At 43.4% G+C, this 27,693-nt stretch overlaps 1 protein-coding gene across 1 annotated transcript in view; it reads left to right on the top strand.

The window, feature by feature from the left end:
• Positions 1-27,693, top strand: part of LOC149444131 (proton channel OTOP2-like) — a 103,754-nt gene that overhangs the window by 10,554 nt on the left and 65,507 nt on the right. Inside the window, exon 2 of the mRNA XM_089654887.1 lies at positions 22,784-22,920. Within this exon, the coding sequence (XP_089511013.1) occupies positions 22,784-22,920 (137 nt within the window). The remainder of the gene's footprint in view (positions 1-22,783; positions 22,921-27,693) is intronic.

The raw sequence follows: 27,693 nt of genomic DNA, 5'->3' as shown, positions 1-27,693 counted from the left end.
GCCATGGCTTGGCCCTGCCCCCTCCATTGCCTGATTGGCTCATAGGCTGTGATTGACAGCAGCGGAAGAAAATGGCTCCCAGTGCTGCCTCAGCTATTCAGGCGTGAGAGTCTCCGGAGAACCAAGGCTCTCGTGGACATGGCTGGATCAGGTTGGGGCTCAGGTAAGTGTTAGGGGGGCTGCTACACACAGAAGGTCTTTGAATGCATGAAGGTAAAAAACCTTGAGCCTTTAGAACCACTTTAAACTCATAAATTCATCAGTCCCAAGTTTAATAGTGTCAATTTGCCCGACCAAACCCTCTGTGATGTAATATGTGTGTCGCCATAATATAAATCCACCTATAATTGCAATGTTGAAAACTTCCAGCCATAAGTGACACAGCTGCTGCTTACCAGAGAATTAGACTTCAAAATACTGGGAGGTCAAGTATTAAACACCAGAATGGATGGAACTGGCAATTACGTCACTAAGCTCCACCCCACATGTTACGCCACCAACCACGTGGCTTCATCGGGGAACTGACATGGTTGTTGGCGTAACACATGGGGCGGAGCCTAGTGACGTCATTGCCGGTACACTTGAGGCCCGGAAGTTTCTATGTCAAAATCGATCTGTATTCAATACCATGTGAGTGTTACTCTGGATTTTTATTTAAAATAAACAGTATTATGCTATGGGAGTTGTTCCTTTCTTCCTACATGTGGAGTGTAAACCTGAGAAGATTTCCATATATAGTGTCATCTGGAGTTGTGCCTGTTATCAGCTCTTTGCTGCTACCTTGAGCCTCTTTGATGGAACTACTAAGCTTGGTTTACCTATATTAATTTATAGGTCCACTATATGAGGCGAGTGGCCATCCGTACCTGTAGGTGGAGGTGCACTAAAGTCATATTAAAAATAGTCCTTTATTTTGGAGATATAGTAAAGGCTTGGGAATATTTATGGAGAAGGTGAAGTAATTGTTTTAAACATTTTGATTATCTCCCTTGGACAGGATGCTCCAGGTTTGAGCCAGGCATAACTTACAAGGTTAAAAAGATTGGAAAGATAGGTCTTCCCAAAGATTGACTTTTGTGGCAAAAAATGGAAAGCTGATTTGCTATAATAAATTGAAAGACTTTTTTTGCCAGACAAATTTGTTCTTTCTTAAGGCAGATTTAGGATTATGTTAAGAAAAACAGGCAACTGGGAGTGAAACTTGGTCATTCTTAATCCAATCCTGAAACTGGAACTTCCCTAAGAAGAACAGAATAATTAGTAAATTACCATTAAGATGCATCTATGGAATTTTTGGAGTCAGAAGTTAAGGTGGTGGATGATTGCTTTGGAGCTAAATGGAGAAAGTTCGTCCCCCATGTAAAAGCAATAGAAGATTTATGCGCAGCTGCACCAGATTCTGAGTGCTGCAGTTTTAGTAAATCTCCCTATTAGTGTCTATGAATTTGTAAGATCACAATTAGCAGTAATCTGAGAGAGTTGTTTTTGAAAATTATGATCAGGGCATATGTTTCTATTGATAGATATATTACAATGTTTATTAAGGAAGATACAGTTTTAGATGTTTGAAAAGTGGTTTGGTATATCCTGATTTAAATAATATCCTATATGAATGCCATAAGCATTTTGGAGCACATTGCATATAATAAGCACCTTTTCAAGCACCATTGTCTGATTGGACTCACATTCATTTTAAGGACTTTTTTGGTTATTAATTTCATACGTTATTATATTTATGAGTTAGCGCAACACTGTTGTTTTATTTATATGATTTGAGTGTGGGATCACTTTTAAGTGCTATTGCAGCAGCTCAAATTATTTAAATAATATCCTATATGAATGCCATAAGATAAGGTAATTTAGGAATAAATAAAGGCTTGGAAAATTAACCGAACAATGGGATGTACTCCACTTTGTTTTTGGACCTAGGAAAAAAAAGAAAAAAATGTGTATGTAACCCCAAAATAAAGCTTTTGTACATTTGGAATCATGTCTCATTGTAAATAAGGTCCTAAAGTTGGTCTCCAAACTTCATTAAAACACCTGTGATCTACTTAGCAAACAGCACCTGTTAAGAAAATAAATACCATGTCACATACAGCACAGTGTACCTAGTAAAAAGAGACACAAGGGGGGGCGGCAGACTAAGTGTAGCAGTATGAGTACAGAGTTTATTAAAGAGCCAATTGACTACTCACATAACATGGAAGAAAACAGGAATATATATATATATGCTGTGGGATTGGCTGATGTTCCCAAAGTCATCTGTTGTCTCTCAGCATATTTAAAGCTGCTGCCACTTGTAGGTGAGAGGATAGATGGCAGAGCACTGATGGAGAGTGGCAATAACCAGCGTGGAATGCGGAATCCGCCAGACGGTAAGTGACATCAGCAGGAAGTCAGGAGAGCTGCTGGCCAATAGGGCGATGCATTTCAAAGCATTTATTTCTACAAGCATTCTATAAGCAGCATATGCTAAGAGACAAGCAGATGACTTCGGAAACATCAGCTAGCACGGCCTCTTGTATATACAGATATGCCTGTATTCTCCTATTTTTTTAAGTAGCCAATTGTCTGTTGAATAACCCCAGTACTCATACTTCTATACTTAGTCTGGTGCCCGCTTGTATCTTTTTTTATGTCCTACATGGTTTGCTTTACTTTAAGGGGAGCTGCAGCTAGATTTAGATCACCTGTTGAAGGCTATATATATATACATTTATGGACTTAATGGACTTTTTAATATAATGACTATTAATACCTACAAGCCATTAACTGTCCACCAGCACAATCCAATTTCTTTACAGCGTATATAGTGTAGCTGTTAAGATAATGTATTATAGTTCATTTTATATTGCTAGACAGTGGAAGGGAAAAATGCCCCAACATTGGTGGTCAGTGGGAGAAAAAAGGTTCCTTGTGTGAATGGTCAATACAAGAAAAATGAAATATCCCATTGTTGGTAGACAGTGATAGAAAAAATGCCTGGTGTCATGGGTTGGTATGAGAAAAAGTATGAGAAAAAGCTCTGAAATTGGTTGAAGGGGAAAAAAAAATCACTGCTCTCTCCTTAACATTCAGACCCCAATTCACCTCTCCTTAACATTAAGACCCCATATCGGCTCCCCTTTCTAATTCAGTCTTCAGCCCCCCCAAACTATCTTCCAGTCCTCAGAAAAGCCCTCATTAACACCCCTTCAGACCCCCATCTCAGCCCCCCAAACCCTCCTTTAGACCTCAGATCAGTCCACCTTAATCTCCACTGGCTAACTCCTCTTCAGACCTCAGACCAGCACCAGTTCTAATATTGTCACCAGGACATAGTGAGAGAGAATCACCCAAATAAAGACAGAAAAAAGGGGGTTCAAACCAAACTGGATTCTAATTAAAACTAAACGAAAAGTTTTAACTAGAGATACATTTTAAAACATTTAATATACCTCTATTACCTTTAGGGTTCATTGTTAAGATCTTCCCTCAGGATTCTTTGCTCTGCACATTAACTGCAGCAATTAGAAAAGGTTCACTCTCCTCTTGAATTTTTAAATAGAATGCAACAGCAGGAATAGGAGTAAAGCTACATTTTGTAGTGGAAAAGAGACTCCAAAGTAGGTCAGCATGGATGCGGGAACAATGCAAAGCAGATCTCACTGCTTAAATTCCTAGAACAAAATACAGTTGCTACTATTGCAATTAACGTTGGCTACTGCCAGTGGTTGTTGTGGCAAGCTTATTCTGGTAGGGAATAGTGATGAGCTAAACATACCTGGGTTCAGTCGGGGCAGATTTGCCAAACATTAATGAAGTTTTTAATCCTGACCCTCCTGACCCTATTGAAGGCAATTAGAGATGAGCGAATCGAACATGGCGAAGTGGAATTTGTTTCGAATATTGGGAAATATTCGATTCGCGCCGAATCCGAAAATTAGCCAACTTCGGGTGCACGAATCGAATTTTCCCAAAAATGGCGGCGACATGTGTGGCGACGGAGCGGGGATCTCTGGGAAGGCGCGCAGACAAGGCGCGCTGACCCATAATGCATTCATTCATGACATGTGATCGCATTAGCCAATCAGCAGACATCCAGCCAGCACTGTGTAATGGTGGAGCTATAAATTGCGGCCATCTTACAATTCTCCATTAGCCTCCGGTCATTCAAGAGAGACAGACCTGTCTGTATTAGGGACAGAGTTAGGGCCAGAGAGACTTTAGGGCCACAGAATCGTTACTTAGGGACACAGAATCGTTACTCAGGGACACAGAATTGTTACTCAGGGACACAGAATTGTTACTCAGGGACAGACACAGAATTGTTACTGAGGGACACAGAATTGTTACTGAGGGACACAGAATTGTTACTCAGGGACACAGAATTGTTACTCAGGGACACAGAATTGTTACTCAGGGACAGACACAGAATTGTTACTGAGGGACACAGAATTGTTACTGAGGGACACAGAATTGTTACTCAGGGAAACAGAATTGTTACTGAGGGACACAGAATTGTTACTCAGGGACACAGAATTGTTACTCAGGAACACAGAATTGTTACTCAGGGACAGACACAGAATTGTTACTCAGGGACACAGAATTGTTACTCAGGGACACAGAATTGTTACTGAGGGACACAGAATTGTTACTGAGGGACACAGAATTGTTACTCAGGGACACAGAATTGTTACTCAGGGACAGACACAAAATTGTTACTCAGGGACACAGAATTGTTACTCAGGGACACAGAATTGTTACTCAGGGACACAGAATTGTTACTCAGGGACAGACACAGAATTGTTACTCAGGGACACAGAATTGTTACTCAGGGACACAGAATTGTTACTGAGGGACACAGAATTGTTACTCAGGGACACAGAATTGTTACTCAGGGACACAGAATTGTTACTCAGGGACAGACACAGAATTGTTACTCAGGGACACAGAATTGTTACTCAGGGACACAGAATTGTTACTGAGGGACACAGAATTGTTACTCAGGGACAGACACAGAATTGTTACTGAGGGACACAGAATTGTTACTCAGGGACACAGAATTGTTACTGAGGGACACAGAATTTTTACTCAGGGACACAGAATTGTTACTCAGGGACAGACACAGAATTGTTACTCAGGGACACAGAATTGTTACTCAGGGACAGACACAGAATTGTTACTCAGGGACACAGAATTGTTACTCAGGGACAGACACAGAATTGTTACTCAGGGACACAGAATTGTTACTCAGGGACACAGAATTGTTACTGAGGGACACAGAATTGTTACTGAGGGACACAGAATTGTTACTCAGGGACACAGAATTGTTACTCAGGGACAGACACAAAATTGTTACTCAGGGACACAGAATTGTTACTCAGGGACACAGAATTGTTACTCAGGGACACAGAATTGTTACTCAGGGACAGACACAGAATTGTTACTCAGGGACACAGAATTGTTACTCAGGGACACAGAATTGTTACTGAGGGACACAGAATTGTTACTCAGGGACACAGAATTGTTACTCAGGGACACAGAATTGTTACTCAGGGACAGACACAGAATTGTTACTCAGGGACACAGAATTGTTACTCAGGGACACAGAATTGTTACTGAGGGACACAGAATTGTTACTCAGGGACAGACACAGAATTGTTACTGAGGGACACAGAATTGTTACTCAGGGACACAGAATTGTTACTGAGGGACACAGAATTTTTACTCAGGGACACAGAATTGTTACTCAGGGACAGACACAGAATTGTTACTCAGGGACACAGAATTGTTACTCAGGGACAGACACAGAATTGTTACTCAGGGACACAGAATTGTTACTCAGGGACAGACACAGAATTGTTACTCAGGGACACAGAATTGTTACTCAGGGACACAGAATTGTTACTGAGGGACACAGAATCGTTACTGAGGGACACAGAATTGTTACTCAGGGACACAGAATTGTTACTCAGGGACACAGAATTGTTACTGAGGGACACAGAATCGTTACTGAGGGACACAGAATTGTTACTCAGGGACACAGAATTGTTACTCAGGGACACAGAATCGTTGAATTAAAGAGTATGTCAGACAACACGCAGAGGAGTGGCAGAGGAGGCAATGTTTCAGGAGCGAGCAGACGTGGCAGCTGAGGAAGGGGTCGAGGCAGCACTAGTCGCAGCCAGAGGCCAGTGCTACCGGTGTCATCCAGCGGTCGTGTCTCCACCGACAACCCTGCCGTCATCGATTGGTTGGCTCGGTCGTCTTCCTCTTCCCAGTTCACCTCTGACACCTACAGCCAACGGTCGGTGGGTACGTCAGACACAACCGTTAGTTGGCATGGCCCGGGAGCAAGCCCACTGAAATCACGTGTCCTCTACCTGCCCCTGTCCTTTGGTGTTCCCTCACCAAGCGAAGAATCGCATGCTGTGGGCTCAGCCCCACTGTACAGTGAGGAAGAGCTAACAGAGGGCGGTCAGGAACGGGGGGAGACATCCGCCTCTTCAGCAGCCAGGCGAAGAAGTACTGGCGAGGAGAGTGGCTCGGTAGCCGGTCTAGAGACAGGTCTGTCTCCTGACCCACACGCAGCCGAGGGGGCTAGTAGTGAGGCGGAGACCCTAATTGATGATGATGAGGCTGATCGCACTTGGCAGCCTCGTCGTCATCTGCCAGGCCCGTAATCTGCCATGGGCCCCCGTACCGACTCCTCATGCTGCTGCCAGGCCCGTAATCTGTCATGGGCCCCTGTACTGCCTCCTCATGCTGCTGCCAGGTCCAGAGTGTGTCATGGGTCCCTGTACGGCCTCCCATTGCTGCTGTCTCCATCGCCACACTCTGCCATGTGCCACTTTCAGGTCTCCTCACACTGCTGGTGGGTTCCATTTTGTCATAGGGTGCTGGCAGATTACGGGCCTCCCATTGCTGCTGCCAGGCCCCTAATCTGTCATGGGCCCCTGTACCGCCTTCTCATGCTGCTGCCAGGTCCAGAGTGTGTCATGGGTCCCTGTACGGCCTCCCATTGCTGCTGTCTCCATCGCCACACTCTGCCATGTGCCACTTTCAGGTCTCCTCACACTGCTGGTGGGTTCCATTTTGTCATAGGGTGCTGGCAGATTACGGGCCTCCCATTGCTGCTGCCAGGCCCGTAATCTGTCATGGGCCCCTGTACCGCCTCCTCATGCTGCTGCCAGGTCCAGAGTGTGTCATGGGTCCCTGTACGGCCTCCCATTGCTGCTGTCTCCATCGCCACACTCTGCCATGTGCCACTTTCAGGTCTCCTCACACTGCTGGTGGGTTCCATTTTGTCATAGGGTGCTGGCAGATTACGGGCCTCCCATTGCTGCTGCCAGGCCCGTAATCTGTCATGGGCCCCTGTACCGCCTCCTCATGCTGCTGCCAGGTCCAGAGTGTGTCATGGGTCCCTGTACGGCCTCCCATTGCTGCTGTCTCCATTGCCACACTCTGCCATGTGCCACTTTCAGGTCTCCTCACACTGCTGGTGGGTTCCATTTTGTCATAGGGTGCTGGCAGATTACGGGCCTCCCATTGCTGCTGCCAGGCCCGTAATCTGCCATGGGCCCCCGTACCGCCTCCTCATGCTGCTGCCAGGTCCAGAGTGTCTCATGGGTCCCTGTACGGCCTCCCATTGCTGCTGTCTCCATCGCCACACTCTGCCATGTGCCACTTTCAGGTCTCCTCACACTGCTGGTGGGTTCCATTTTGTCATAGGGTGCTGGCAGATTACGGGCCTCCCATTGCTGCTGCCAGGCCTGTAATCTGCCATGGGCCCCCGTACCGACTCCTCATGCTGCTGCCAGGTCCAGAGTGTCTCATGGGTCCCTGTACGGCCTCCCATTGCTGCTGTCTCCATCGCCACACTCTGCCATGTGCCACTTTCAGGTCTCCTCACACTGCTGGTGGGTTCCATTTTGTCATAGGGTGCTGGCAGATTACGGGCCTCCCATTGCTGCTGCCAGGCCTGTAATCTGCCATGGGCCCCCGTACCGACTCCTCATGCTGTGACGTTGCAACAAGGTGGAATTCAACCCTACATATGTTAGACCGCCTTTACGAACAGCGAAAGGCCATCACCGATTTCCTGATGTTACAAGCGGATAAAGGTACTCCCCTGTGTAACTTAGATGTCAGCCATTGGCAGCTCATGCGTGACACCTGCCGCTTGCTCAGGCCCTTTGAGGAGGCCACGCTATTCGTGAGTCGGCAGGACTATGGGATGAACGACGTTATTCCTCTGTTGCACGTCCTGGAACAAATGCTGTTAACAATGGCTGGTCAGGGTGCGGTAGACGTGGCGCACAGATCTCAACGCCACATGACCCCTGTGGGGGCAGGACAGGAAGAAGAGGAGGAGGTAGAGGAGGACATTGGTGCTCAGGAATTATTGAGTGAAATGGGTGGTTTTTCCACTCAGCGGACAGGAGTGGAGGAGCAGGAGCATCTGGTAGAGGAGGAGGAGGAGACAGAGGACCCAGACGCACCGTGGCAGTATGCTGTGGAGATGGAGGCAGGGAGTCCCTCGCATTCCTTGGCACAAATGGCCCATAGCATGCTCGGTTGCTTGCGTAGCGACAGCCGAATAATAACCATCAGACAGAGGGATGACTTTTGGCTGTCCACCTTGTTGGACCCTCGCTACCGTTCAAAAATGGTGGCCTTTTTCACACCTGCTGAGAGGGAGGCCAAAATAACGTACTATAAAAACCACCTATGTAGTCAGTTGGTCTCTGCCTTTCTGCGCCAACGTCCATCCTCAGACACTGTGGGCCTTGTGCGCTCGCGTTCCGCTGCCATGGCAGCAGGGGAGGGGTGGGGTGGTAGGAGCAGTGGCAGCTCCACCAGCAGCGGCTGCCTCAGTCTGCAGTCGATGATGAGTAGCTTTCTTCACCAGCGCAGTGAGGAAACTACTAATCAGCCGCAGCAGCAGCAGCAGCAGCATCAGGTGGACCTGGAGCAGGACCTCAAACAACAGGCTTGGGCCTACTTGGACAGCACCCTGCCAACCGAGGTAGACAATCCCCTTGACTACTGGGCAACGAAACTTGACCTTTGGCCCCAACTAGCTGAATTTGCCCTTGAAAGGCTGTCATGCCCGGCCAGTAGCGTGGCATCGGAGCGCGTGTTTAGTGCGGCAGGAGGTATTGTAACTCCGCGGAGGACACGACTGTCCACCCAAAGTGTGGAGAGACTCACGTTTGTGAAAATGAATCAGGCGTGGATTAGTCTGGATTTCAAACCACCAGTTCCTGACACAACTGACTAAATCCGCCATGAATCATGCCCCAAACATGTTATTATTTTTAACATAGGCCTCTGTATGGCCTTCAATTTAAGCTGCTTACGCTTCGCCACTCTGCCATGGGCCCCCGTACCGCCTCCTCATGCTGCTGCCAGGCCCGTAATCTGTCATGGGCCCCTGTACCGCCTCCTCATGCTGCTGCCAGGTCCAGAGTGTCTCATGGGTCCCTGTACGGCCTCCCATTGCTGCTGTCTCCATCGCCACACTCTGCCATGTGCCACTTTCAGGTCTCCTCACACTGCTGGTGGGTTCCATTTTGTCATAGGGTGCTGGCAGATTACGGGCCTCCCATTGCTGCTGCCAGGCCCGTAATCTGCCATGGGCCCCCGTACCGCCTCCTCATGCTGCTGCCAGGTCCAGAGTGCCTCATGGGTCCCTGTACGGCCTCCCATTGCTGCTGTCTCCATCGCCACACTCTGCCATGTGCCACTTTCAGGTCTCCTCACACTGCTGGTGGGTTCCATTTTGTCATAGGGTGCTGGCAGATTACGGGCCTCCCATTGCTGCTGCCAGACCCGTAATCTGCCATGGGCCCCCGTACCGACTCCTCATGCTGCTGCCAGGTCCAGAGTGTCTCATGGGTCCCTGTACGGCCTCCCATTGCTGCTGTCTCCATCGCCACTCTCTGCCATGTGCCACTTTCAGGTCTCCTCACACTGCTGGTGGGTTCCATTTTGTCATAGGGTGCTGTATGGCCTCCCATTGCTGCTGCCTCCACCGCCACACTGTGGCTCCACACTCTGGTTTTGGCCCCGTGACTGCCCAAATGAGTGAAGTGTGCGGTGATTCTAAGATCGACGGCACTCATCTGCATGTCATACTGACTGACAGTATTATTTCTCTTCCCCAGCAGACTCCAAGGGCATTTAAATTAAAGGTACAGTGTTCTGCACTAATATAAAGGCTCTCTGAAGCCTAGAAACACCCTTTTTATAAGTTAAATTCGCAGCGAATATATTCGACTCGAATCTAATTTATTCCGCGAATTCGCCGAATCAGCCGAATCGAATTTTTGAATACTTCGCTCATCTCTAAAGGCAATAAGAGACAAATCTTAGACAAATTAGTAATGGCCGTTTTTGAGGCTAATAGGTTAGGCATGTCAAAAAAATGTAAAGAAAACAAAACCTCAGCGCCCAGGACTCTCTTATTACACACACAATTCCCCGTGAGATGCTGCTGTACACAGGTACAAAAACCAAAAAAACTTATATCAATAAAAACCAGCGCAAACCCACATAATCAATTGCATTACTCAACTTATTAAACAAACTTAAAGACCGTGACACAAAACCACTTTTGTGCTAGTAAAAAAATATATAAAATAAAAAATAAATTATATATAAATAAATTTATAAATAAAAAACATTAAATTCATAAGTCCAGTGACAAAAAAATCAATTAATTAATTAATTTTTTGGGATTTTTTTGTCACTGGACTTATGAATTTAATTAAGTTTTTATTAAGTTTGTTTAATAAGTTGAGTAATGCAATTGATTATGTGGGTTTGCGCTGGTTTTTATTGATATATGTCAAAAAAATGGTATGATAGATGGGCCACTACCCTCTGGAACTTAATATATACAGTCTGGAGGAAAGAAGGAAAGGGGATGCACGATTGAAACCTTTAAATACATCAAGGGTGTGAATAAGGTTCAGGAGGTCAGTATTATCAATATGAAACCAAGACCAAGAACACGGTGACATGACCTCAAACCGGCAGGAGGATAGTTCAAAACTAATGTTTTGAAATTATTATTTTACTGAAAGAGTAATAAAGTCTTGGAATAGACTTCTAGCAGAGAGTCAATCAAAAGTAAGTGGCTTAAAAAAGATGAGTGGGACAAACATAGATCTACATTGCTCAGCATAAATGAGTAAATTCCAATAGATTTGTCAGAAAACCTTTACTTTCCTTTCAGAATCAGCATTTGCTATGGGACACTATACTACAAAATACTCCCACAAATACAGGCCATTGTTTGCAAACAAGATTTGTTAATTTGCACACACAAAAAATTATTTTTCCTAACAAATTCATTCAAGACCATGTGGCATAAATGAATACACCCCAATGAAAGTCTTAGGAGCAAAGCTACATTTTAGACAACAAAATCCTAAATAACAAGAATTCAACTATAGGTGAGTCTAATTATTAATTAAATAGGTTTCCATCAGACAGTTGATTATAAAAGTGTGTTACTTAAGAAAGAAAACCCCTTCCCATGTCATGCTGTCAGCAATGACAGCACATGGAAGAGAAAAGTCACAAGGCCTGAGAAAGAAAATAATTTCTTTACACAAGAAGGGCTACAAGAAGATCAGCAAAGCTTTATTTATCAGTCAGAATACTGTAGGAAAAGTGACACAAAAATTTAGCAAAGATGGAACTGCAACCATCTCACAGAGACGTCCAGGCTGTCTACAGAAATTAACACCTCAACAGGAGCATCTTCTGATGAGAAGGGTGAGGAAAATTGCCATGCAAGTTCACTGCATTGGGCTACAGAAGTGACAATACGGCATACACTGCAGAGGAATGGCATGCATGGGTGTAGTCCACAAAGGAAGCCTCTTCTAAAGCCCATGCACAAAAAAGCCCACCTAGAATTTGCCAAGGCCCATGCTGAAAAAAGAAGAAAACTACTGTGACTACTACTGTTCTCTGGAGTGATGAGACCAAGATAAATGTTTTTGGAACTGATGGCTTCAAAACTGTATGCCATTGAGGAGTACAAAGAAAAATGTATGATGCCTACAGTGAAACATGGTGTTGGCAGTGTCCTTCTGTGGTGCTGAATGAGTGCTGCTGGTGCCGGGGAGCTGCATTTCATTGATGGTATCATGAATTCACAGATGTACTGTTCTATATTGAAAGTGAAGATGCTACCATCACTCCATGCCCTTGGTCGTTGTGCACTTTTCCAATATGGCAATGATCCAAAACACACACCTAAGGCCACTGTTGCATTTCTGTTGAAGAACAAGGTGGAAGAGGTTCAGTGGCCAAGTATGTCATAATCAAACATCTATATGAAATTCTGAAGAGACAAGTTGAGCATCACTCTCCATCCAGCATCCAGGCTCTAAAAGAGGTCGTTCTTGAAGAATGGAAAAAGATTTATGTTGCAATATGTTGCCAACCTGTTCATTCCATGCCTAGAAGACTTGGTGCTGTCCTTACAAATCATGGAGGTCATACAAAATACTACATGTAGTAGGTTTTGTTGTGCGGTGTATTCATTTTTGCATCAACTAATTTGAGTAAAACTGAAGATTTTGTAATCTAAGTTATATTATTAACCTCACTTTCATATAATGAGCTAAACAAATGTTCTATAAAACTGAGTTTTGTAAACATTTTGGAAATGGTCTTTGTGTTCATTGAGATATTGATTAAAATCTTACTTTTAAAACAGGGTGTACTCATTTATGCTGAACACTGTATATTAAACAAAAAAAAACAAGATCTCCAAAAAAACAAACAAAAAGACCCCCAAAACAGAGTTCCTCTTGGTGAGGAACATTGATTTCAGTAATGCTTTAAGTGAAATAATAAAAATGTTAAATTCCTTTCAGTAACTTGCCCTAGGGAACGCACTTAACTTACCTGTGAAGTGGCATATCTGTACAATGTATATAATCTACTACATCAAAAATAACATTTACAAAGAAAACAATTCTGTTTAATTGCTGGTAAATGACAGCTCCCAGCGGCTTCATTCTGTTTGTAAACAAATTGGCTGGGGATTCCCTTTCATCTATACCAGACCCTTTTACTAAAAGAGGATTTGGTTGGGATGTTAGTGGGGGACCTTACACAAAAAATTAGCTTAGGACCTCCCCAAATCCCATACTACAAATTTAAAATCTGGAAACCCCTTACAAAAAAAGAAGAAAAATAAGCATAAGGTCTCCCCTCCCCAAAAATCTATACCAGAGCCTTATCAGAGCATGCAGCCTAGGTGACCAGGAAAGATGGGACATACTTGCCCTCAAACTAGTGAAGGTACCTTGCCATTTTTGTGAAGATAAGAGCCCTACCTGGCCCAGTGGTTGTGGTGGGGTTGCAGGCGGAGGACTAATTTTAATCTGGAAAGCCCCCTTTAAAAATAAGGGGACCCCCTGAAAATACCCCCATGTGAATGAATCAAGTGTACATAATACCAATACTCATTTGCAAAAAACATGTAAATAGTAAATATAGACACACACTTTTTGATAGATACTTTATTTTAAAAAAAATTTTGTAAATCCATTTTAAATCACTTCTTTTATTGAAGTAGATCCAGGTCAATCGCGGTAAACGTCATTCGTCAATCTGTGCGCACCTGTTGACTAATACAAGCTAATTACAGCCCCTGAACCTTCACTTGGAAAGTAAACAAAGGGGAGGGGATAGTGGCTGACATCACTGGCTAAACATTCCTGTCTGTTTTCTTGGCCCATAATTAATGGTCAGCAATTTAATTGGGTCAGGTGACATCACTGGTTGCTACAGACATGGTGGGTGCCGGTACCCATTGCTTCCTTAACTGGTAGGCAAAGAAGAAAGATGTCATACATAGTAGTAGAACAACAAAAACACTAGTGGTAACAAGCAAAGTATGGTCTGAACCTGTGTTTGGACCAAATTAGGAGCTCACCCTAGTAGGGAATAATGAACATTAAGGAAAATACACAGACATTTATAAATTAATTAGACAAATTCTAATACGATTGTGACAATAAAACCTGCTCCTACTCATTTCCTAAACAGTTGTGGACTTTGCATGTAAAATGTATGCCCAAAAAAGCACTTAACTGAATTAGACAGGCATGCAAGCAAGCACACCTTATCATTCTCTCCTGCTGGTGCTTCCTCTTGTCACACCCTCTCACAGCAACTTCTGTGTAACACAGAGTTTCAGAACACTGTTCAGAATCTTACAAAATCTACAATTCAGCAACATAAAAGTCTTTAGCTAAAATGAAAAACATAAAAAATCAGTACAAGGGACATAATGCATCTTCTTTTAAGAGAAATCTTCTTGTGTCCTACCCGCAAAACCCCATTGCCATAAAAGAATCTATGAATGGAGGGGGCAGAGCTATCAATCATCTGCCCATTCTCTAGTCATAGATCCTGTGTCATTCAAAGAAGCTCTAGTATGACCTATGAATGTTGGATGGGGCAGCAAAGGATGGACATACTTGAGTTCTCTTGATAAGAACTCCAGACTGCCCTTTTAGTTTAAACCCTGCTGCACTAAAGATTATAGGGGAAGGGGAGGGATAGGACAGAAGAAAAAAAGCAGCATAAGGGACACATCATACTAACAGTAAGTTAAAACCCTTGCGCTGATTTTTATGTTTTTTTATTTTAGCTAAAAGCATGTTACTGTCACATAACCAACTGTGGAGCCTGGGATGACAAGGTTGGCCTCTTGCGCAATTCCCATCCAAGCACCCCTGGTAGTGGAGACAGGGACTGGCTAGGGCAGTGGAAGGGCACAGGAAGCTGCTGTAGTGGACTGAAGCTTGGCAGCACGGGAATCCTTCCAGTGGTAGTATGGAGGCTGGTCACAAGCCTTGTTCAGCAGCAGCTCTGCAGACAGGGGCAGGTCAGGATCAAAGTCAAGGTCAGAAACAGGCAGAATTGGTAATATGACCAGAATTGGTATTTATTGACCATGCCCACTTTTAAACCACATCCACAATATCGTCCCTCTGCTTATCTGTAGCCATACCCATAAGATCACACCCCATTTTGGAACAGTAGGCAAGACTTTCTAGGTATAAAGATAAAAGGATTTGGACACCATGAACAGAGGAATGATGTGAAGCATGTAACACGCCCCATTTAATTGTGAGTGTGGCCAACTGCAGGGCTTAAAGTGGTATGGTATAGTTAACTAAAACCTGAACCTAAGCTGTTATGGGTCAGGAGTATATAACACACAGAATGCATGGAGAGTAGAGGTTAGGGGAGAAAATAAAGCAGACGGTGTGGAGCTCAGGTCAGGAGTAAGTAACGCACAGAGTGCAGAGGTCATAAGTAAGTGTCACATAGAGTGCAGAGATCAGGAGCATGTAATGCAGAGAGCAGGGTTCAGAAGTTCGTAATGTACAGAGTGCAGAGTTCAGGTAAGGAGCATGTACAGTAATGCACTGATTGCAGGGAAACCCAAAACCAAAAATGTATTATTTTGCAGATTAACAATCATTAGATGCAGTATCTGAGTCAGTTTTCTATTTCTTTTTTCTTTCTGTTTTCACCTGGTGATCTGGCCAGTAACACATGTCATGTATTAGGGAGATACAACTCTGGACGAATGAGCACAGGAGTCAGCAGCACTGTCAATCTAGGGTGGGGTGGGATTTTTAAATGTATTAGCAGATTTGAATGCAAATAGCAAATTGAAGCCAAACTCCAGCTCCTCCTTTATAATTAGTTACAGCAAACATTTTTTTTATCCTTTTAGGATAAAGGTTTTACATGAATAAATAAAAGCTGATCATTTTAATCACCTCTGTCAGTATTAAATGGATGGCTTCATCCATGTTAGCTGATACATTCTGCTGGAATTTCTGAAAAACAGCCAGAGTTGCTGGTTGACTCACCAGATAAAAATAGAAGAAAGAAAACCTAAAAAAGGAAGCTAATGCAGCCCTCACATCTAAAAGTTGGTAGATCGCAATATAATAAAAGTTCCTGCCGAAGGTATGTACAGGTGAAACTCAAAAAATTAGAATATCGTGCAAAAGTTCATTTATTTCAGTAATGCAACTTAAAAGGTGAAACTAATATATGAGATAGACTCATTACATGCAAAGCAAGATAGTTCAAGCCGTGATTTGTCATAATTGTGATGATTATGGCTTACAGCTCATGAAAACCCCAAATCCACAATCTCAGAAAATTCGAATATTACATGCAATCAATAAAACAAGGATTGTACATAGAACAATATCGGACCTCTGAAAAGTATAAGCATGCATATGTACTCAGTACTTGGTTTGGGCCCCTTTTGCAGCAATTACTGTCTCAATGCGGCGTGGCATGAAAGCTATCAGCTTGTGGCACTGCTGAGGTGTTATGCTTCAATAGCAGCCTTCAGCTCTTCTGCATTGTTCGGTCTCATGTCTCTCATCTTTTTCTTGGCAATGCCAAGAAATGCCAATGTAAGGTCAGGCGAGTTTGCTGGCCAATCAAGCACAGTAATCCCACGGTCATTGAACCAGGTTTTGGTGCTTTTGGCAGTGTGGGCAGGTGTCAAGTCCTGCTGGAAAATGAAGTCAGCATCTCCATAAAGCTCGTCTGCGGAAGGAAGCATGAAGTGCTTCAAAATCTCCTGGTAGACAGCTGCGTTGACCCTGGACTTAATGAAGCACAGTGGACCAACACCAGCAGATGACATGGCTCCCCAAATCAACACAGACTGTGGAAACTTCACACTGGACTTCAAGCATCTTGCTGTGTGTGCCTGTCCATTCTTCCTCCATACTCTGGGTCCTTGGTTTCCAAATGAGATGCAAAAGTTGCTCTCATCAGAAAAGAGGACTTTGGACCACTGAGCAACAGACCAGGTCTGTTTTTCTTTAAGTGAAAAAGTAAAAAGTAGGGCTATCCAGTTCAACTTGCCAGCCTACCCCAGTCTAATAATGGCTATTGTCGGCAAGGAACATGGATAGGTATAATTTATCAACGGAGGGGGATAAGAAAAGCCAGTTCAATCTGCCAGCCAGTTAGCCAACTATCAAAAACCAAATTAGCCTATCTAAAAACATCAACGGAGGGGGATAAGAAAAGCCAGTTCAATCTGCCAGCCAGTTAGCCAACTATCAAAAACCAAATTAGCCTATCTAAAAACATGCGTTTAAAAACAGGGGTTTAGTTAGCACACATTTGCAAATACATACGTAAGCCACAGAGCCACGTCACGGCACCCTGAGTATCTGTGGTCCTAACTCTATAAATCTAGAGAGTCCTCTTTTTTTTTTTTTCTTTTTTTCCCCTGTTTTTCTTTAGCCCTGGTAAGACGCTTCTGACGTTGTTTATTGTTCAGGAGTGGCTTGACAAGAGGAATACGACATTTGAAGCCCATGTCCAGGATCCGTCTGTGTGTGGTGGCTCTTGATGCACTGACTTCCAGCCTCATTCCACTCCATGTGAAGTTCCCCAACACTTTTGAATGGCCTTTTCCTGACAATCCTCTCCAGGCTGCGGTCATCCCTGCTGCTTGTGCACCTTTTTCTTCCACACTTTTCCCTTCCACATAACTTTCTAGTAATGTGCTTTGATACAGCACTTTGGGAACATCCAACTTCTTTTGCAATTACCCTTTGAGGCTTTCCCTCCTTATGGAGGGTGTCAATGATGGTTTTCTGCACAACTGTCAGGTCAGCAGTCTTTCCCATGATTGTGATTCCTACTGAACCAGACTGAGAGACCATTTAAAGGCTCAGAAACCCTTTGCAGGTGTTATGGCTTAATTAGCTGATTAGAGTGGGACACTTTGAGCCGAGAATATTGCACCTTTTCACAATATTCTTATTTTCTGAGATTGTGGATTTGGGGTTTTCATGAGCTGTAAGCCATAATCATCACAATTATGACAAATCACTGCTTGAACTATCTTGCTTTGCATGTAATGAGCCTATCTCATATATTAGTTTCACCTTTTAAGTTGCATTACTGAAATAAATTAACTTTTGCACGATATTCAAATTTTTCGAGTTTCACCTGTATATATGTAATCTCTCGGTGGGTGAGCTTTAACACTGAGAGGCCGGGTATATGAGTCCCTATGTAAACATATTTTTGTGCTGAGAGCACGCTCACTGCACAATTACTGGCGGGTACTGGAAAGCTGCCAATCACAGTGGTCACATGATCAGAATGCCACTCTCTGTCTCCCGGCATTTAGAACCTCTCAAAACGCTGGGAGGCAGTGGAGGAAGGGGTTAATACTGCTTTAATATATACTATACAGTATATTGTTTTGTCCTTTGGCTTGGTGAATTAATGGTTTTCCTATGGGAATGTCCAGTTTTCATCTATCACCTTCCCAGTTCATATTGTGGCCACCCCCAGGAGTACCACATTTCATAAGGGAGGGGGCACTGAGTGATTGTAATTGACACCTTTGTGTCCTTATGGCCTATGACCTGAAAAAAAAAAACGAAATCTAAATATGGGAAGCAATGTATGGTTTATATCATTCATGAAAAAATATCCTTTATAATTAAAATGGCAAAAAAGTGGCATAATTACCACTTTTGGCGAGTAGCTGTAACAGGTACAGCCACTGCTATGAACCCTCAGAGGGTGCACCGGCCTAGTGCATTACCTTAAAAAAAATGTATTAAAACAATAAAAATAGGTATTGTAGTCACAAATGACAACAATGTCAAAGGCACATCATGAAAGAACAGCACTGTCCAATCCACCCTACGTGACTGTCCGCAATGGGAACCCTGGTCTTCCAACACAACAGGTTAACATGTTTCAAGGACTTGCCTCTTCCTCAGAGCCAAGGTTACCTCTGAGGAAGAAGCAAGTCCTTGAAATATCTAAACCTGTTGTTAGTCCAGGGTTCCCATTGTGGACAGTCACGTAGGGTGGATTGGACAGTGCTGTTCTTTCATGATGTGCCTTTGACATTGTTGTCATTTGTGAGTACAATATCTATTTTTATTGTTTTAATAAATGTTTTTTAAAGTAATGCACTAGGCCGGTGTGCCCTTTGCTTGTTTTCTTTATATCCCAGTACATTTGGACTTCCCCGGCCCTTTGAGGGCAGCAAGGAGTGCACATCCCAGGACATATGTGATGTGGTTATAACCTATGTTGAGTCCATCCCCAAGCGCAGGAATATTTGGGTTTACTGATATGAACCCTGCAGCAATGGAAGATCACAGCTGTGGGGGTATCTGGGGACAGAGGACTTCAGATTTTAACGTACCACAACAGCCACTAGCCAACAGTACACTGTTTATTTATAGTACGTTCTGTCCCTGATGCTGTTTTTTATTTCAAATCACCAAACGTTAGCTTGCAAAGCTTGAAATTATGAAGTAATGTTTTAGATTTAATGACACTTCAACTATTCAAATCTCCTACACACCGTAAACACTGTCATTGGCAGTTTAATGGCTGACGACTTAAACAGGAATCCACTAATTTCACCCTCAATTTACACTTACAAAACTATTTCACTGACAATACAGGTTCTGTAAACTGGATACGCACCCTCTCGGATGCTCATAAAGCGGTCATATGAGGACACTATATTTCTTCAGCTTTTAAAGGACAGCCATCTCCTAAGACAGTCTAACCTTAGAAAACTTGTATCTAAATTTGCATCATCACCCTTGGTTCAAATTTTATGGAAAATGGTTATTATATGACACCAAATTAAATGTTTGGCTTTGGGGAAAGTTGAGGTCAACTGAGACGTTATCATCTATATAGCACGCACAGTATGCCATACATAACATAAATAGATCCCTATAATCTGTATAATCTGCTAAACAATGCAGACATTTTCATAGACTATTTCACCTTCTCTATGGAGTATGATGTCCAGGCCCAGGATCTGAGCATTCTCCCTGACTGAATAATGGCATACCGTTCCTTGACTGGGGTATTGCCTATAGCTCAGCTGCTACGACATGAACCACCACTTCTAAAAACCACCTCCCACACCTACCGTTAACATAATAATAAAACACAAAACACTTAATTTTGGAATTTAAATGGCCATAACAGCCAGTTTATTTAAATAACATCAATACCAAATACATACATACATTTTTATCGTATGTAAAACCATAGCAAACATTACCACAAATGATAGGTTTTTGAAGGCACTGAAAACTAACACCCGGCTGTATCTGACACCATCTTACAAATTAAGGCCCCCAGACGCACATACACTGACTCGGGGACAACTCCTTACTAAATAACCATCCGATACAGCCCCACCAATCCAAGAACCCATTCCTGCTGCGCTTAGTAGGGAAGGTACACCCATACCTAAGACGGGCCCAACCCTATTCATTTTAAACTGTTTACCATCCCCCCTTCAAAAACCTTGATTCCTCTGCCCCCTGCTATGACAATACCCAAAAAAAACCCCAAAGGAATGCACCAATCTCAGCATCCTGAACTGCCACCCAACGCTACCCCAAAACCAACGCAACCCAAAAAAAACCAGAGCAGCAGTAACTGCCCAATGAAAACCAGAAAAAAGGGGAGGGTGGGTGGGAGAAGCTCCTCCAACGGTTTTTTATGCTGGGAATGGTGATACAAGAAAGACCACCTCCCACAAAACCCCTCTCCAGCCTGGTTTGACCCCTCCCCACCACACCCCATGATTCTCCAATAAGGTAAGGCTGTCAATATTTAAACAAGACCCCACTTAACCCTTTCTCTCCCACAGCCCTGCATCAGCAAACCCAGTCAGGCAGGCCTTTCACTAATGCTGCGCATAAGTTACAGGCCTTATGCTAGAACTCTCTTCTACTGACATCACCTTTCTTAGCAATCTCTTCATCTCAGTAGTCAAAGTGATAAAATCATTACCAAACAACAAAGCTCCAGGCTCAGACAGCCTCTCCTATCTCTATTACAAGATATTCCTCCCTACACTTTTACTATCCCTGTTCAGTAGCTCCCTCAAACTCAACCCTATTTCCTCTCAATGCTACATTCTATGAGGCACTGGCTGGAATGGTTGGGGACTGTTCATACACTGTAGCTTCTCACACATGGAGAAGACCTCCAGAGTTTGTGACTGATGTGGAGAAAACAGACCTTTCGTTTTCTCAGAATCTTATTGCAGACTTTAACCCTTATTTTGCAAATTTCCGAATGTTATTTATTCTCAGAATTAACTTTTTTCTTAAATCTTTTTGTTAAATGCCTATGTTGTTGCTGTCACTCCTGTACTCACCTAATCTGTGCCCACAGATTCCTGGGATATTAAAATATTAAAATCATATTTCTCAGAAGTCTTAGGCTGCATTCACACCGGTGTGTTTTGTAGCTTGAAGCTCGAAGCTCCAAAAACATTCAAACCTAAAAAATCAATTAATAAAATATAGTGCTGTTGCTCTTAGGAATAGATATTCATGCAACTTTGATAAGTATATGCTGCAGTCCTAATTTGTGAACCAATAACACAAAAACAAAATACCATGTGGACCGCGCATAAATTAAGTGCATTAAATTTGACAATACATGAGTAATATTGCTTCACATATACAAAGTGAATAATTGTAACATTCAGTCCCAGTATGGAAAAATAAAGTACCCAGGTCCTGAATACTAATTGGTGAACTTCGTACAAAAAAATGACAGGTGCTCCTCTGCTCAATTGGTGCCCCATGGGTGGGCACTCACCGTTAGCCGTGGACCACCTAGCTCTAGGTTGGTTTTAGTGCATTGTTTGGGACTAGCCCAATGCGTCATGGTAAGAATGGCACCAATATTCATTCCTGCGAATCATGCGATCTGGCTGATAGTAACCAATAGGATGATGACCAGCGTGGATATAAATGACAGCGTAGTTTCAAAAGAGCCTTTTTAAACTTGCTCCTCTCCTCCTAGGCAGTAAACCAAGTTTCAGCATGTAAAGAGAAACAAAAGCAAGCATCCTATAGTGTAAAACCATAAAAAACTTCAATAATGGGGAGAAATGATAACAATAACATTCAGCCTTGCATAGAAAAACATGTAGCCATTACATATTACGACTCTAGCAAGTCGTCAGGCTTGATATACAGAATGTTCCAAGTAATTCGCATAAACAGTACAATGGGTGAATAAACAACTTGTATGTAATGTTTTAAGATTCTCTCTCCTATGCGTTTCGCAGGACAAAAACCTGCTTCCTACAGAAGGTTTTACACCCAAAGTGTCCCTCATTCGAGAGCTAGGAACAAGCTGAACAGTTAGATATTTATTAGTTCCCATTAGATTAAAAAAAATATCCATTCTTGTCCTTCAATTATTTTTTTCACATTCTGAGGGAAACCAATTGTTGAATTGTCCCCTTTAATTCTTAGTTAATCGAGTGAACTTTCTGCAAACAACTATTTTCTAACAAGACTCTACAGGAAAGGCCAGCTGAATTATGAGCATTTGTTCAGTCATGCATCAGTGATATTGTTTATCCGACGAGCAAAATACCAACAATGTCTTCTATGAACAACGCGACAGTAAAGTAAAATAGATCTGTTATCTTATTTTACAAAATATATTGGCTGTTGGAGATTTCTGCTATAGAAAGAAATGTGCACTAATTATATTTATAGTATCTGATAAAATTTAATTTTGTAACATTTTGTAAAATGTAATTTTTGTAATTAATCGTTGAACTGGATGGACTTTGGTCTTTGTTCAGCCAAACTAACTATGTAACTATGTAATACTTCCCATGTACCTTGACACTTATTTGTTAACTATCACTCATTATTTATTGTCTTTGCAGTGGGGATTATTCTCTTTGGCATCGGTGCTCTTATTATGATCTCTTTTAAGATTGCATACACAGCTAAATACAAGGCCTGTGTAACACCCACGAAAATGATGCAACCTGTCATACAGGCTCTCTTCACCATTGTTCAGGTATGAGAAAATCTTAAACTGTCAGTCTTCATTTTGCAGTATAGACTCAATAACACAAAAAAACATATTGAGGGCAAAAATTTTATTGCCATTAGGGAGAAACTTTGGGTCTGAATCAATCTTGAGTTCTACCCAAACCAACGCTGTTCACGGAATGGGTGAACTAAATGGCCAGATATGGCTAGTTCAACAGCAAGCCTGAAACCTCCAGTTGCTGCTGCCAGAAGTCATTAATTTAGTGGTGGTACCATTACCTAAAAGACAGCTTTACCGTTACCTAAAAGAAAACTTCCAGCTGGCTGGCTTGTTTCACATTGGCGGCAGGGCTGGCAACAGCATAGGGCAGCTTAGGCAAGTGCCTTAGGGTGCCAGCATGGGTAAAATCAGGATCCCCAGCCACTCACTGGGGATTCAAATTTTTAAAATACCTGCCCCGCCAGCAAGAAAACTAAAACTCCCAGTAGGAGAGAGGGTGCAGCATGGAAGTTTTACTTTGTCTACTGTTTAGTAGGCTGCTGTCAGAGTGAGATAGCTGGAGAGAGCAGTAGGCAGGGGAAGGATGAGTGTGTACTGCTGTCAGAGCAGATCCAATGAGGCAGAGGAGGGTGGAGCAGTGGGTGAATCCCCATGTGTGATGGTGACCAGCTCTTTGCTGCAGATGCTGCCTCCACCAGAGATATGGGTGGATATCTTCTCATGCCTGCCCCAGTGACAGCTAACCCTCTTGGCCTGTGTGTGGCACACATTCCTCCACTGACATCATCTTAAGGAGGAGCCACAGGACTGGGATGAGCTGCAGGACTGGTGAGATCTGAGGTATTAGTAAACCTAAAGTTTGTGTGATTGGGGAGAGGGTATCTGAGTGGTGTGTTAGGGGAAAGGTATGTGGGGGTGTGATCTGACTCTGGGTGTGATTAGAGTGGGGTGGTGTCTGAGGGAGTAATCAGGGTGGGAGTATCTGGGGTGTTATCAGGATGGGGGGTGTCTGGGGGTGTCATTGGGGTGGGGGGTATCTGGGTGCGGAGTAACTGGAGGTATGATCAGGGTGGGGAGGTGTCTGGGTTTGTGATCAGGGTGGGGGGTGTCTGGGTGTTTGATTATGTTGGGAGATATCTGGGTGGGGGGTGTCATAAGGCTGTCTGGGAGTGTGATCAGGGTGGGGCTCTCTGGGGGTGTGATTATGTTGGGAGGTATCTGGGTGGGGAGAGTCATAAGGGTGTCTGGGGGTGTAATCAGGGTGGGGGGTGTCTGGGGGTGTGATCAGGGTGGGGGGTATCTGGGAGGTGTGATCAGGGTGGGGGGTTATCTGGGGGTGTGTGCTCTGAGAGTTTGTTTATGGGAGGAACCCAGCTATTGGAAGTTTTAGTTTGCCTCACATGCCAGTTGCTCAGCACAGCTCAATTTTCAATGGTGTGTGACGTCCTTCTTGCTGTGTCCCATCACATTATGGGTGCAACGTGAAGTAGGTAGTGAGGGGATGTGGTGGAGGAGAGGGGATGGTAGGAGGATGATGTCATGATGTCAAGCAGGGGGGGGCAGCAAATTGCATTTTTTCTTGTGTAGACAAAATCCCTTGCACCAGCCCTGATTGGCGGGGATCCTGAGAATGTAATTGATTACATATGGTCAGATCCCCATCTCAGTGGATGTGGGGTCTGTTGAGGTGGGGATTTCTCAGAATCAGGATGCCCCACGTAAATTTAGGAGGCCCCCAGATATCCTTTCTCCCCCATGTGAATGAATACAGGGTACATATTACCACTCCTGCACTGTAGTAAGTCCTTTATTTGAAAAAAAGTCCCTTGATGTAAATCCAACATCAATCATGTCATCCAATAGTGTACAGTTGCAAGAAAAAGTATGTGAACCCCTTGGGATTACGTGGAGTTTTGCATGAATTGGGCATAAAATGTGCTCTGAACGTCATCTAAGTCACAGCAATAGAACACAGTCTGCTGAACATAATACTACACAAACATTAGATGTTGCCATGGTTTAATTGCACATAACATGTAAACATTCACAGTGCAGGGAGGAAAAAGTATGTGAGGCCCTAGCTTAATTACTTCTCCCAGAGCTAATTGGAGCCAGGAGTGAGTCAACCTTGACTCCAATCAGTATGATGATATTGGATGTGTTGCTGACAGCTGCCCTGCCCTTAAAAAACATACACCTGTTTTGGGTTTACTGGTTTTAAGAAGCACTGTCTGATGTGAACCATGCCTCGCAGAAAAGAGCTCTGAGAAGACCTACGATCAAGAATTGTTGACTTGCATGAAGCTGGAAAGGGTTACAAAAGTATCTTCAAAAGCCTTGATGTTCATGTGTCCACGGTAAGACAGACTGTCTACAAATGGAGAAAGTTTAGCACTGTTGCTACTCTCCCTAGGCGTGGTCGTCCTGTAAAAATGACTGCAAGAGCACAGCGCTGAATGCTGCATGAGGTAAAGAAGAATCCCAGAGTGTCAGCTAAAGACCTACAGAAATCTCTGGCACATGCTAACATTTTTGTTGACACATCTACAATAAAGAAAACATTAAACAAGAATGGAGTACATGGGAGGACACCATGGAGGAAGCCATTGCTGTCCAAAAAGAATATTGCAGCACGTTTGAAGTTTGCAAAAGAGCACCTGGATGTTCCACAGCACTACTGGCAAAATATACTGTGGACAGATGAAACCAAGATTGAGTTGTTTGGGAAGAACACACAACACTATGTGTGGAGAAAAAAAGGCACAGCATACCAACATCAAAACCTCATCCCCACTGTAAAACATGGCGGAGGGAGCATCATGGTTTGGGGCTGCTTTGCTGCCTCAGGGTCTGGACGGATTGTTGTCATTGATGGGAAAATGAATTCCAGAGTTTATCAAGACATTTTGCAGGAAAACATACGATCGTCTGTCCGCCAACTGAAGCACCGCAGATGATGGGTGATGCAACAGGACAATGACCCAAAGCATACAAGTAATTCAACAAAACAATGGCTGCAACAGCACAGAGTACGCCTTCTGGAGTGGCCCAGTCAGAGTCCTGACCTCAACCCAATTGAAATGCTGTGTCATGACCAAGAGAGCGATTCACACCAGACATCCCAAGAATATTGCTACACTGAAATAGTTTTGTGAAGAGGAGTGGTCCAAAATTACTCCAGATCGTTGTGCAGGTCTGATCTGCAACTACAGGAAACGTTTGGTTGAGGTTATTGCTGCCAAAGGAGGGTCAACCAGTTATTAAGTCCAAAGGTTCACATACTTTTTCCTCCCTGCACTGTGAATGTTTACATGTTATGTGCAATTAAACCATGGCAACATCTAATGTTTGTGTAGTATTATGTTCAGCAGACTGTGTTCTTCTATTGTTGTGACTTAGATGACGTTCAGAGCACATTTTATGCCCAATTCATGCAAAACTTCACATAATCCCAGGGGGTTCACATACTTTTTCTTGCAACTGTATATCCAACATTATGATTGACCCACTTCCAGGACAATCTGTGCCTTGATGATCTTCTCATGTCACGTTCCCTTCACAAATGTCAGCTCCTTGGCCGTCTGCTGAATGTCAACAAACAGGCTGGAAATGTTGGCTTACATCATTGACCATATAAGCACATTATTTTTGAAAGGAATGTTTGTCCTTTAGATCGCAATAAAAGATACACTCCCTGTTGAAATTTTTTTCCCCCCAATTTTTGCATTTTCATGTTTCCCAAGGTAGTGCCGAGTTACCTATGCCCTTTTTTAACGAAAACATAAAATTAACTTAAAAAAAAATTACAAAATTTGGTTCCCATAGATTTTTGTGAGGTTTGGTTATTATGATCAAGTTTGTGAATTTTTTTTATGTTTGGCAAAAGTTCAGCAAACCAGTTTTGCCCAGTTCGCTCACCACTAATTGCCATGTCTTTCTTTTTTTGAATACTTAAAAGCATTAGAATTAGAGATGAGAGAATCGAACTTGGCGAAGTGGAATTCGTTTCGAAGATTAGGAAAAATCCGAAAATTAGCAGACTTCGGATGCGCGAATCGAAATTTTCCAAAAATGGCGGCGACATGTGTGGTGACGGAGCGGGGATCTCTGGGAAGGCGCGCAGACCCATAATGCATTCATTCATGACATGTGATCGCATTAGCCAATCAGCAGCCAGCCAGCCAGCACTGTGTAATGGTCGAGCTATAAATTGCGGCCATCTTAGAATTCTCCATTAGCCTCCGGTCATTCAAGAGAGACAGACCTCTCTGTATTAGGGACAGAGTTAGGGCCAAAGAGACTTTAGGGCCACAGAATCGTTACTTAGGGACACAGAATTGTTACTCAGGGACACAGAATTGTTACTCAGGGACAGACACAGAATTGTTACTGAGGGACACAGAATTGTTACTGAGGGACACAGAATTGTTACTGAGGGACACAGAATTGTTAGGGACACAGAATTGTTACTCAGGGACACAGAATTGTTACTCAGGGACACAGAACTGTTACTCAGGGACACAGAATTGTTACTCAGGGACACAGAACTGTTACTCAGGGACACATAATTGTTACTCAGGGACAGACACAGAATTGTTACTGAGGGACACAGAATTGTTACTGAGGGACACAGAATTGTTACTCAGGGACAGACACAGAATTGTTACTGAGGGACACAGAATTGTTACTGAGGGACACAGAATTGTTACTGAGGGACACAGAATTGTTACTCAGGGACACAGAATTGTTACTCAAGGACACAGAACTGTTACTCAGGGACACAGAATTGTTACTCAG

Source organism: Staurois parvus, unplaced genomic scaffold (assembly GCF_062004578.1).
Source record: "Staurois parvus isolate SC_StPar_1 unplaced genomic scaffold, SC_StPar_1.0 ptg000813l, whole genome shotgun sequence".
NCBI lineage: Eukaryota > Metazoa > Chordata > Amphibia > Anura > Ranidae > Staurois > Staurois parvus.
Note: the sequence above shows the minus strand (reverse complement) of the source record. Positions and strands in the feature narration are given on the sequence as shown.